The sequence below is a fragment of the Phalacrocorax aristotelis genome, chromosome 18 (genome assembly GCF_949628215.1).
Source record: "Phalacrocorax aristotelis chromosome 18, bGulAri2.1, whole genome shotgun sequence".
Classification (NCBI taxonomy): Eukaryota; Metazoa; Chordata; class Aves; order Suliformes; family Phalacrocoracidae; genus Phalacrocorax; species Phalacrocorax aristotelis.
This window is the reverse complement of record NC_134293.1, coordinates 9,923,774-9,935,223: the sequence shown is the minus strand read 5'-3', so window position 1 is coordinate 9,935,223 and position 11,450 is coordinate 9,923,774. Positions and strand designations below refer to the sequence as shown.

Below are 11,450 nucleotides of genomic sequence, written 5' to 3'. Positions count from 1 at the left end.
GATGACCTGGAGCCACCTCTGAAAGCAGAGGACAGTGAAGGTTCAGGGCCAGGTCAGCTGCCCCAATAGCCAAGCGGCCCCCCTGACTGCTGACGCTGCCCTGTGCTGGCACCGGGTGCTGTAAAGCCCGTTCAGCAGAGTGCCTTGGCAATAGCAACCAGAAGAGTCTTTACAATCTTGAGCAGAGCTGGATGGGCCGAATGAAGCACGTAACGTGCTCCCTGAGCCCAGGGACAGCAGCACCCTCCTCTGTATGGCTGGGAGACCATCCTGCACTCGCAGGGCTCCTCCCATTGCATCACTGTTTTCTTTCAGTCACCTGCAGCTTCCCCAAAATCTGCCAACAAAAGGCCCTCGAGGACCTGAGCCAGCTTCAGCGCCATGGCTCCATTCACTGCCATGCCTGGGCACACGGCTGCATGGGAGCACCAGCCACGGGGGAGCCCAGGCATGGGGAAACCCCAGGGTAGGCTGGACATGGACCCCTGCCTCCCACTGGGGGAGCACGAGGGTTCCCAGTAAAGCCCCTCTGAAATGGCAGTGCACCAGCATCCTCCCCCTCCAGCCTTGAGCAGGAAGGCACAAAGGGAAGCGAGGGCTGCACGCAGGCAAAGGGGCACCTGGGAGCACCTCTTTTGTCCCCAGCAAGGGCACCCTCAGTTACGACGAGTACCAGCACTGGGCTGTCCCGAGAGCGTACAGAGCCAGCACGGGATGCTCAGGAGCCCGGCTCCAGCTGGCTGCCTGGTCACAAGCCCTTAGCCCCATCCCTGAGCCCCTCTGCTGCATCCCCTCTGGGAGCCCGCGCTTGGCTGCAGCTGGTGTCCCCGGCAGGCCAACACCTTACCGTGAGCGCGGCCGTCAGAGCAAGCCCAGAGCCACGCTCAGCCGGGAGCGGAGATGTCTTGGTCAGTGAGGCAACGCCTGTGCCCCCATTCCTGGCAGGCAGCAGCCCCAGACCACCAGCAGGGCTAACACTGGCTCTCCCAGCTGCCCATCAACAGCAAGCTCTGGTGCAGGGACGGCCCCTCCATGGGCAAATACCCTTAGTAGCTGTAAAGACAAAAGTTTGCTCTGACCGCATTAAAAAAATCAAATACTAACCATAGTTTTCCCCTGAATCTCAAGTATGGTGCTTTGCACCTGTCAAGACCACAAACATGGTCATTTAAATTTGGTTTAGTATTTTAACACGGGGACTTCCCTGTATGCGAGGCAGAATTACACAACCAGTAATATTAAAAAAAAGGTATCTCCAGGGCTGTTTGGATTCTGCTCAGTTAACAGCCAGATCACTGCTTCTTAGGCAGAACCACCACAAACTTTGTCGTGAAAGCTCATTTAATAATTACAACTGTTTGTACTAAATTTAAAACTGCTTTACAGGCAGTGCATTACTGGAAACCACTTAATTCAGGTTTCTTCCTGTTTCCTTATTCCTCATTTTGTGATGTGAGAAATGAAACGGAGCTTATAGATCTCACTGCTGACAATGGGTTAGTGCAGTGAGTCGCAGCACGTAGCTTGGTATAATACATCGCTTAGTGTTTCCAACTGTCCCATAGTTACTAGGTATCAAGAAGCATAATTTTAGAAGAAAATTCTTGGAGGAATAATGACTCCTTCTGATGACCCTTCTGATAAACAAGCTGATTTTATGGAGTTCATGAGCTGATTCACGTTCTGGGAAACAAGGCTGGCATCTGAATGCAGGACCTGATTTTTGGGAGAGACGGAGAACTTCCACTGGCCTTTGCTGCAATGCACCACTGCTTTGGAGTGAGAACAGCAGATACGGGACTTAAACTGACAGATTAAAATCGAGATTATTGAAGACGAAGCGCTGGAGGTTTACTTTCTTAGGAGAATGGACTACCCTCTTTTCTGTAGAGCTCCACCCAAAACTAGTACCAAAACCTCCTAGAAATTAAAGGCTGAAGAAAGGAATGCCACCCTCATTTTGTTCAAAACATGATTTTTTGTTTTTTGGTAGTTTAAATTTAAGCTTAATTCAATCCAGAGCCAAGGGAGGCCTTGCTCGTGTCATTGACGGCAAATTGCTGTGTGTGAAGAGTACTACTACGTGCCCTAACAGCTGTTGCAAAATCACAAAAATAAAAGTCTGTCCTCTCTCTGCCCTATCAGCGGCAGACTACTAAGATACGAAAAGAAATGAAGGAGAAAGGGTTCAAGTTTTTTGTGGAACACTTCAAATCCCAAGGGAAAAACAGTGGCCAGCAGCTGCATGACAGAGGTGCCGGACCTCCTGTGACGCCTAGTGGTTACCGCTGTGAGAAAAGCCGGGGTGCCGTACCTGAGGAACACCAGGCTCCACCACGGACACCCTGATCCTGCGCTGCTTGGATCCAAACCTCATATTTAAGAGAAAGGAGCCAGCCTAAGGCACAGCACGGGCTTTTAAAGTTCAGTAGAACATGGGGAATAAATACTTGTCTGCTACTTCATCACCACAAAGCTGCTCTGCCGGAGAAAAAGAAATATTCAGAACTCAGAGTTGTTGCAATTTTATTTATTTACTTGTTTATTGGTACAGCCAAGGCTTTCAGGGCATTATCACTCAATACCCAAAGAGTGACACACCTCACGTATTACTAGTTTGGAAATGAGTGAGATTTTCATACATGGTCAACATCTTAAAAGTCTGCTACCTGTTAGGACTATATATAGAGACAGATAATTTTTTAATATAAAATTGGTATTTTGAAAGTATAAATATTGGTGCAATTATTTTGTCAGTCTAATTTCTCTCTACTGGATATAACTCAAAATGTCTGAGACCACAAAGAGACTTCAGTGTTGAACGCTTACGCACCTGTCAGCATTACTGCAAGCCTAACTCCCAGCACACATAAAGACTCCAGTCCTTCCACCAAAACCAAAACCACTGCATCAGTTTTCACTTCATTTTTTTTTCCCAGCTCCTGCATGTGCAGTTGCAGGCTGCCCACACTCTGCTGGTATGTGCAAGGCAGTAGCCTGGAATTACTTATTTTCACAGTTCTTTTGCTACGATGCTTTGCCCCCATTTTGAGCGAGCATTAACGCCTCCATCAGCAATGTACAGCCTTGCTGGGCAGGCAGCTGTGCAAAAAGTGCCTCCTGAAATAGCTGCGAGTGAAGAAGGGATGGACCATCCTTCCGCTTTTTCAAAAGGGGAAGTCGAGAACCAGCTGAAAACCCGGGGAAAGCTGCATTAACTCATTTCCCCATTCTAAACATTCCTAGCAGCAATCACGAAACTGGCCATCACCCTGATAACAACCTATCTATGGAGGTACGTTACTGAGCATGTCTATTAATCAGCAGTGAAATACATCAGTGGTTATACTTTGGGACAGTACCCAAACAGCTGAGAGTTACCAGGTTAAGTCAACGGGCTCGTTCCCATGGGACTGAGATAGGGGCTGTTTGCCGAGGCAGGAAGGCAGCTCTGAATCAGTCACCACCGGTTCCCATCTGGAGAGCTGCAAGGTACAACCGGGATGAGCGTTTTCAAATTGACTCAGCACAGAGCTAACCCTGCTCCTACTGACATCAACAGCACAATATTTAAGCACCTAGATCTGCATGGTGCGACTGTGAAAATGCAAGCATGTGTCCTACGGCTCTCCTGCGCCTTCAGAACGACAGAGCGCGTGCTGCTCTGAATTCGGCTGCTGACTTTCAGGGTGCTGCCGGGGAACGGACACTGTACCCAACTGAATTTAAGGCTTCAAAATTTTTTCTTGAAGATACAACCACGTCACCCACCTGGAGCAGGATTTCTGTCTGAAAGGCATGACTGGAACTTACTTCCTTCACTGGAATGAATAAATATGCTACATCATGTTCTACCTGCCTACAGAATTACTGCTAGAACTTGATTTGCTGTAAAATATGTAAACGTATACTGCACGGACAGTCATAAAAACCATCAGAAAGGTCTTTATTTCTTATTCAGGGAATCAGGTTTACCACTTGTGCATAATGCAATCATCCCAAACTCATGCCAATAAAAGAGTATCCTTTACAATAATCTGCATCTTCTCTATCGAGATTATCATATAGCCAGAACTTTACATCTCTTACGGTTTGTGAAACTTAAAAAAAATGCATACATGACGTGGGGCGTAACTGGGACTATAAGGGACTTAACTTTTGACATAGTAGGACTTACAGCAGCTTGTAGCATATGCTTCCATAACTAGATGAACAGAAGGGCATCTCCCACAGCCTTCAGGAGAAAAGCTCTCACACAGGTCCATGCGAGTTTTGCCTACATTAGGACTGCAAGACCAGACCCATCATATATAAACCATGTGATATTCTGATACAACATGCACTTACTACTTTGAGTTAATGGAACAAACCATAACAGGTTTAATTTAAATTGGTTCCTAATCCACACAACGAAATACTGTCCCTTTTCACAGTCCATCTCATTAATGCGTACTAACGGTCAAGTGAACCAGTTTATCTTTTATTTATGAAAAACATACGAATTGTGATAGATGTAATAGGAAAAATTAGTTCAAATATACAGACACTATTGTCCAATCAGCCATTAAAGGAGTAAGAATTAATGATTTTTTTTTCCAAAGTAAAACTAACAAACTGAACTACCTGCAGGAATTTTTCTGCATTACAAAAGCTGAGATGCATTCAGGCACAGTGAAATTCAGCTTTATTGGGAAATGTAGACAGCCTCTGTTAAGTCCCTGTTGATTTTAATCCCTGTCATCTCCCCAGCACTTCTGCATCAAATTTAGTCCTTATAATATATTCCAAAGTAAAACCAGCCATTCCAAATCTACAGTCATTCTTTGCTTTAAGTCAATTCACAGAACTGCTGAAAAAGTAGACATTTCTATCTAAAAGTACAAAAAGGGTTTGTATAGAAGGTACTTCTCTTATACAATTATATTACACAGCTCAAGATAGTCCCGGCAGGCTCTTCTCAGAACTGGATTCTTCTGACTAGGTAAGAAAAATTACAGAAGTGAGTTAGTTTCATTGCAGCTCTGTACCTTATTATAAATAAGAGTGGCTTGTACTGCCTTTTTGAGTTCTTTAGGTGTAGATTCAGAAAGCACGCAGAAGCGGAATATTGCTCGCAATAGACACAGAATCATAGAATCATTAAGGTCGGAAAAGACCTCTAAGATCATCAGTGTCATATGAGATTAAATGTGTGCTTGCGTGGTCTCTGTAAGAGTTTAGATCAAGTATTTGCTTTAGTATATTCAGTGGATGGCCTAAAGCATCCAAAAACCCGAACCGTTGCAGCACCAAGTTGTGCAGCCATTGCTCAGACAAAATTTCCACGACTTTTAATGGACAGGTGAAATGGCTTTTTATACCTCCACTGGGTGAAGTGTTTCCCAGGATTAATCAAAAGCTTTTCTTTAGTATATTTTCTCCTGCCATGTTCAGTTTTATGACAAACGCTTCCAAAGCAGACTTCTCCAATTCATTAGGAAGACTACTGCTGTCGTTACAATTCTCAGGGCACAGACAGTTGGTATGCTGGTACGGCGGCTCTGCCAGCTTCTACCAAATCATTTCTGGATCTGTCCCTTCAGTCCCTCATCCCGGTGCCGTCAGCAGCCCCCCATGTGCCAACGCTGTGTTTATGCTGCACAGGCAGAGGGCCGTGGCCAACCCTGTCCTTGTCTCCAAAAACCCAGGTGGTGCCAGGAGTGAAAACCACGGGCTCCAGGCTCCCTCAGCCACTGCTTCATGTGGGGGACAGACCGCACTATCACTCTCGGCTGCTCAGAGATGAAGAACCAGAGCTTGGTTTTGCTGATTGCCCGTCTGTGCCCTCAGAACTGGAATAGTATGCGGACGTTTTCTTCTCTGGGATGAATAAAATGTCTTTCTTACTAAAGCGAGACCGGTTACAGCTCGGGTACACCAAATAAATGCATCCAACTTTACACCAATCAAATCAGATCTCTAAAGTACCACACGCTACACAATGAGGAATATATTTGGTTTGGAGTATTATCAAAAAACTGAAATGGGAAAAAGAGCTGTGATAGCTCAAAATTGCCATTTTCTCTGAATGAAGCATAGAGACTCACAACCGTGCGGGTCAGCCTTTTACATTTGGTGACGCGATAACATCGCTAGCACTGTTCACCTCCACCCAAATGTCATTTTTAGGAAGGACTGAAGTTAAAAATAGTATAAGAGAAAGATTCAGACTTCTTTTCATTGTAAATTAAACTAAGCTTTTCATAAAAAGAAAAGAAAAGAAAAAAGAAAACTTTTAAAGGCAGTTAGTTTCTCATCACAGCTAAGCTTTACCAAGTGTCCCAAGCTTAGACAACATTGCAATCGTAGTGAAGAGCCTTCCTGCTCAATTACAGTTTGGAAATATGTAGGCTTTACCAAGAATAACAATGATCTCTCACACAACCACGTTAGAGCTCTTTGTTGTGAACTCTAATTCCCTAAGCTTTCATTTACCCTGCCTCTGAGGTAATTGCCATCACCCATTTTTGTTTATAGGCCACATTTTCCTAGGACTGACTGCGTCACAAGTTTGCAGAGAGCGTGCTTTACATTGTGTTTGGATAAGGGTCTGAAAACGTCCTGCATTTGACAGGTGAGAACCAAGACAAATAAAATAATTCGCAAGTGAAGGACTGGCACCTTCTGGCATTCAGTCCTGTGTATCAGCCCTTTTCTCCCCACCCCAAAACATGAAAATGTTACTCCTCGACAGGCAATGACTTCAAGAAACTCTAAATTTTTTACCCAGTGTTGATGAGGTCTACCACGTCGGGTCTGGTTCTTGCTTTATTTGAGAATTTTCTTCTGTTTCTGTAGTATCTGTTGAAAAAGAGTAATGAATGAAGAAAAAAGGAAACTTCTCGACCAATTTATTGTTATTGTTGTGCTTATTAAGTAAAAAAGTTATGAAAATATGAAAAGCATTCATTTATCATTTTAAACTATTAACAATAAATAAAAGCGTGTTCACAACGATCTGATTCTGCATAAATGAGCACATTCACTCCAATGCAAAGCAGCCCGGGATATGAGAGAACTCTAGTTTTTTAAAGAACAGAAATAAAATTGGTCTTAGAAGCATATGAAACTTTAAAATGCTTTTTATGTAGCTGAAATACTCACTGGGCAGGAAAGGAACTTAATCCAAAAAGGAAACAATATATAACCGGTGAAAAAATGCCAGATGTATCACTGTTTTGGTCTGCACCCTGCTCTTCAGTCCTTCTCCCTCCTCTTTGCCAGCCCCCAGCACCATTCCTTCCTCCACCCACCTCAACAGAGAGGCAACGTGAGGCGAAGCTTTTCCAACACTCACAGGTAAGTCTGTAGCCCATGACTTCAAATATTCCATGCATGGCCACTGCTTCACATTTTTTAAGATGCTGTCTTCCAAAGCTAGCTAACAACATCTGAACCTACGTGTGATCAAGTCATGCCTTCCGGGTTAGTTATTAAATTAACATTCATTGCACAAACTCTTGCTTTCACAGCACTATTTTTCAGGTATTTTTTCCATCTGTAGGACTGCTTCTCTCGTCAACCTGATACCGGCTTTTGCATTATTATATTTCAATCTGTCCAAAACAAATTTTGACCCTAGGTAATTTTTCTTCTTCAATGCACATTATCACATAGAAAGGCGTTATGAGATGCTTAAAAAAAAAAAGAGATCAAGAAATTTTATCTTCTTGGCTAAAGCATTCATTATCTTTTGATATGATTTTTTTTTTTTTCATTTCCAGGAGACTTCATTACAAAATCTTTGCTTTTTCTTGTTCGCAGGGACGCCTGGAGGTAAACCAAAGAAATCTCGTGCCTATATAGCACTGCCTATATGACCCGGAGCCTGATTCTGTTCTTTTCATAAACAGAGAATGATGTTGGAAGGAAATTGTTTTTTTCACTGAGGTTGTTTGGCAGGTTTGGGGCTAGGGTAATTCATCACTACAAAGCCAAGCCATTTCATTGCACGATCATTTGATACCTTCCGGTCTAGTTCTGAAGCGACTTTGAGTTCTCTAGCAATTGCATGCCTTTTCTCAAGATCATTCCTCTGGTAACTGGGTCTGAATCCGGTTTTGGATGACAAATTCAAAACCACGTTTGTCTGTTTCTTCAAAACAATCACTTTGCAGGCCCAGAGCTAGATCTCCTCTGCATGAGGCTATTCAGGAACAACTCATGCACTCCATCACCTAACAATTTCAGTGATCCCACATAGTTTTGGTATCATAAAGGCATTTGATGCTCCAGCTTTCAATAACTGTGAGCTTAAAACCTGCAGCTCAGCTCTTCTGTGACTCTAACGCTTTCTTTTCATCTTGAATGTTGCAACAGGATTGATCTATGTTCCGAAAAAGACCGACTCAACACTGAACCTGGAACTGAGTTTGTAACAGTAGTTCTGGTTGAGCATGTCGCCTTGTCTCTGAGTTCAGTGACATGCCAAGGAAACTGAAGCAATGGAGACTGGAAAGGGCATTCCATGGAAAAGGGTATAGAAGAACGGGAGTGCTGTGATTCACTGGCTCCTCTTTTGGGGAAATCTAAGCAGGGTTGAGGAATGAACTCAAGTGGAGAGTTTTAAGATGACAAGTACTGATGCACAGCAGCCTCAATCCCAGCTACTGACCCATCAGAGAGCCCCCTCTCAGGGCTACCTGGCACCTCATCAAACGGTCACAGCACCTCGGATCCCCTATGCCAGCCAGGCCAGAAGCAGCCACAGCGCTCCAGGGCCGGGCTGACAAGGTGGGGCTACAGCCGAGGCAGTATTTACAAGACCAGAGCACACAGCTGACACCAGCATCCCAGTTCTCAGGTCAATTCGGTGTTCCTAATGCTCCAAGACCACATGCAGAAGTACAGGGGGCGTAGAAGAGCTACAGCCTCCTTGGTCTCACACACATCAACATCTGAAAAAGATACAACTCAAGTAGATTCTTGGGCAATAGGAAAGTTGGATGTTTTTCAGAGCTTAAGTTCTGGAAGACCAGCATTACTCCCCCCTCCTCAGCACCATATATTCAGGCCGATATGGCATCCAAATTTCCTGATGATGGCAATCATTTGCTTGCATAAATTGTGGAAACTACTGCGCTGAATAACTAGATGCATCACTCAGGATACGAGCAATCACTCAAAGCCTATATGTAGTCATGACTCACCAACCAACAATTCATAAAACTCCTTTATAAAATTATTTGAATAATAACTTTTGCTGCAGAGTATTTTTCACATGAGCAGCATGATATTAATACAGATGAAAAAATGTCCTGGGGACCAATAAAAGCCCTTGTTTTGATTGACCTGTGTCCTTTAAAAAACAAGATGCAACTTTGTTCAAAATTACTTAAAAATATTTGTTGATAGTAACTGAAGACAAACACTTACCTCCTACAGATACTTGTATTTGGCTTGGTTCAGCTGGCTCTTAAATGAAAAAATATAGTCAAATGAATACAAATATAGTTTCAGCAATAGAAATCAGATAAGTATCTTAGAAAAATTAGGGAAATTAAGTTTTCCCTGAAAAAAAGCACCTGATTTCTTCCCTTATGATCAGACTCAAATATCTTTGTCTGAGATAACTATGTGTAACTTTCTATAGAGAGTCTGCAGCAAAGTATAAAAGATACCCAAACATTTATTGCACTACACTACCCTACACTTGCTCTTCCAAGTATGGTTCACTGCGGCAGACGTATCACCAAGGCCTAGCAGCACACAACGTGCACTTGCACAGAACATACCCCGTTTGGAACAGCTTTACTCAAATGGCTTAAATATAAAACCGTATTTAAAAAAATAAAAAAATCATCACTTCCAGTCAGTATTGTCCTCAATGGCAAATACGTGGTTTCTTGGGGAGAGTGGGAAGGTGCAGACTAGAGGGCAAAAAGTGTGTTTGAATTCCATAATGACTTTTCTATTACCTATGCTGATGGATTATAGATGGGCAGGTGTTAGAAAAGCCATTTAAACTTTTTAATGCTGCGGGTGAGTTAAAGACAGACGAGAGCAAGTTCGCTGACCATCAGCAGCTGCTTTCCTCCATTCCACCACCTCAAAATGTAAACAGAGGAGCCAGCAGTTGCCTTTAAAATGATTTCCACCATACAAGTGTCCCTCACTCTTAAAATGTTTATCGAACATTTTCTCTTAGCTCCCCAATGTATTTGAGTAACAGTTTATTCAGACAATTGCAAGTGTCTTCCCTGCGCTACACCAACGCATTTTAAAAAGGTCTGGGGACATTTAGAAACTATACTGGGTCAAAAGGAAGTTGCTTAATTACATTTACTTTACCTATTCATAGCATAACGCTAAATTCTCCACTAAGACTAAGACAGGGGATGAGTGTGCAGTCTAGACTCAGTCTAGCAGGGGTTACAGAGCCGTGCAGTAGGCAGAAGTTCTATCGAGACCCCGTTCTAGGTTCTTACATGTTACACAAACTTCACTTGGCTGAACATCTATCTGGCACAGACACACACATACTTTGAGTTAAGTAGACATCAATTAATGGATACTGAATTGGCTTTATATATTGCCCGTACTACTACTCCTTTTCAGCTCACTCATCATCTGCAAAAATCAAATCAAGGAACATGCCAATGACACAGCCTGAAGGAAGCAATGGCTCTTTCTATTAATTTATGAATATTTAATAGCTATAAAAGTCACCATCGCACACCATCTGTCACAATAAAATGGCTCATCACGAGCAATGCGCACCCAGGACATGACTACTATCATCGTCTGGCAATAAGATCGAGAACTCCATACCCTACCCCTTCTGCAGGGACACGTGTCACACTCTGCATCACCTGGCAGTACTGGTGCTGCTGCTGGTGCTGTTGGCGGTGCCTCTGCTTCAGCTTTTTCCATCAGCTCTAAGATTAGACATGATCACTGTTTAACTTCACAATGAAAATGGTCCCACATGTAACACAAGGGCAATCTTACTTCTTGAATCTGCAAATCCTGAAACTTGTCGCATGAACAGGTTACTAACGCTTGTGATTGAGCTGCAGTTCAGTATTTTTTATCACAGAAAAAACATTCCCTAACTTGTCTGCAAGCACCAAAAATTTCCTTGTAAGTTATCACACATCCTTCAGAACAAGAATAAAGCATCATACCTACATAAGCAGTAGACTCAGAGCCTTTCAATCATTCACCTCGGTATCTATCAATATCAGATAATTTTTATCTTCATTAGTGGACACAGATACTGCATTAAAATCACATGTTCAATGACCAATCTGCTCCTCCAGTGACAGAAGATGACTGGGTATCTATGTTGGTTTTATTCAGCGTATTAGCTAGCCTCAGCCCCACCACATGCTGGAAGTTATGCTGGCTGAACAACAGTTTAATACATTCTTTCATTTCTAATTCAAGTCTCTGGAAATGCTATTACACAC

The 11,450-nt window shown here is 43.2% G+C and overlaps 1 protein-coding gene across 23 annotated transcripts in view; it reads right to left on the bottom strand.

Annotated features, from left to right (window-relative positions):
• Positions 1–3,929: 3,929 nt before the first annotated feature.
• GTF2I (general transcription factor IIi) overlaps positions 3,930–11,450 on the bottom strand; it is a 78,070-nt gene continuing 70,549 nt past the window's right edge. For 13 of the 23 annotated variants that reach the window (XM_075113259.1, XM_075113272.1, XM_075113261.1 and 10 more), the window contains 4 exons: positions 10,815–10,916; positions 9,415–9,453; positions 6,766–6,840; positions 3,930–4,977 (listed from right to left, as the gene is read on the bottom strand). In XM_075113259.1, coding sequence (XP_074969360.1) covers positions 6,782–6,840; positions 9,415–9,453; positions 10,815–10,916 — 200 coding nt within the window. In that variant the 3' untranslated portion in view covers positions 3,930–4,977; positions 6,766–6,781. The remainder of the gene's footprint in view (positions 4,978–6,765; positions 6,841–9,414; positions 9,454–10,814; positions 10,917–11,450) is intronic. The other 10 variants (XM_075113265.1, XM_075113275.1, XM_075113257.1 and 7 more) reach the window with 2 other exon arrangements.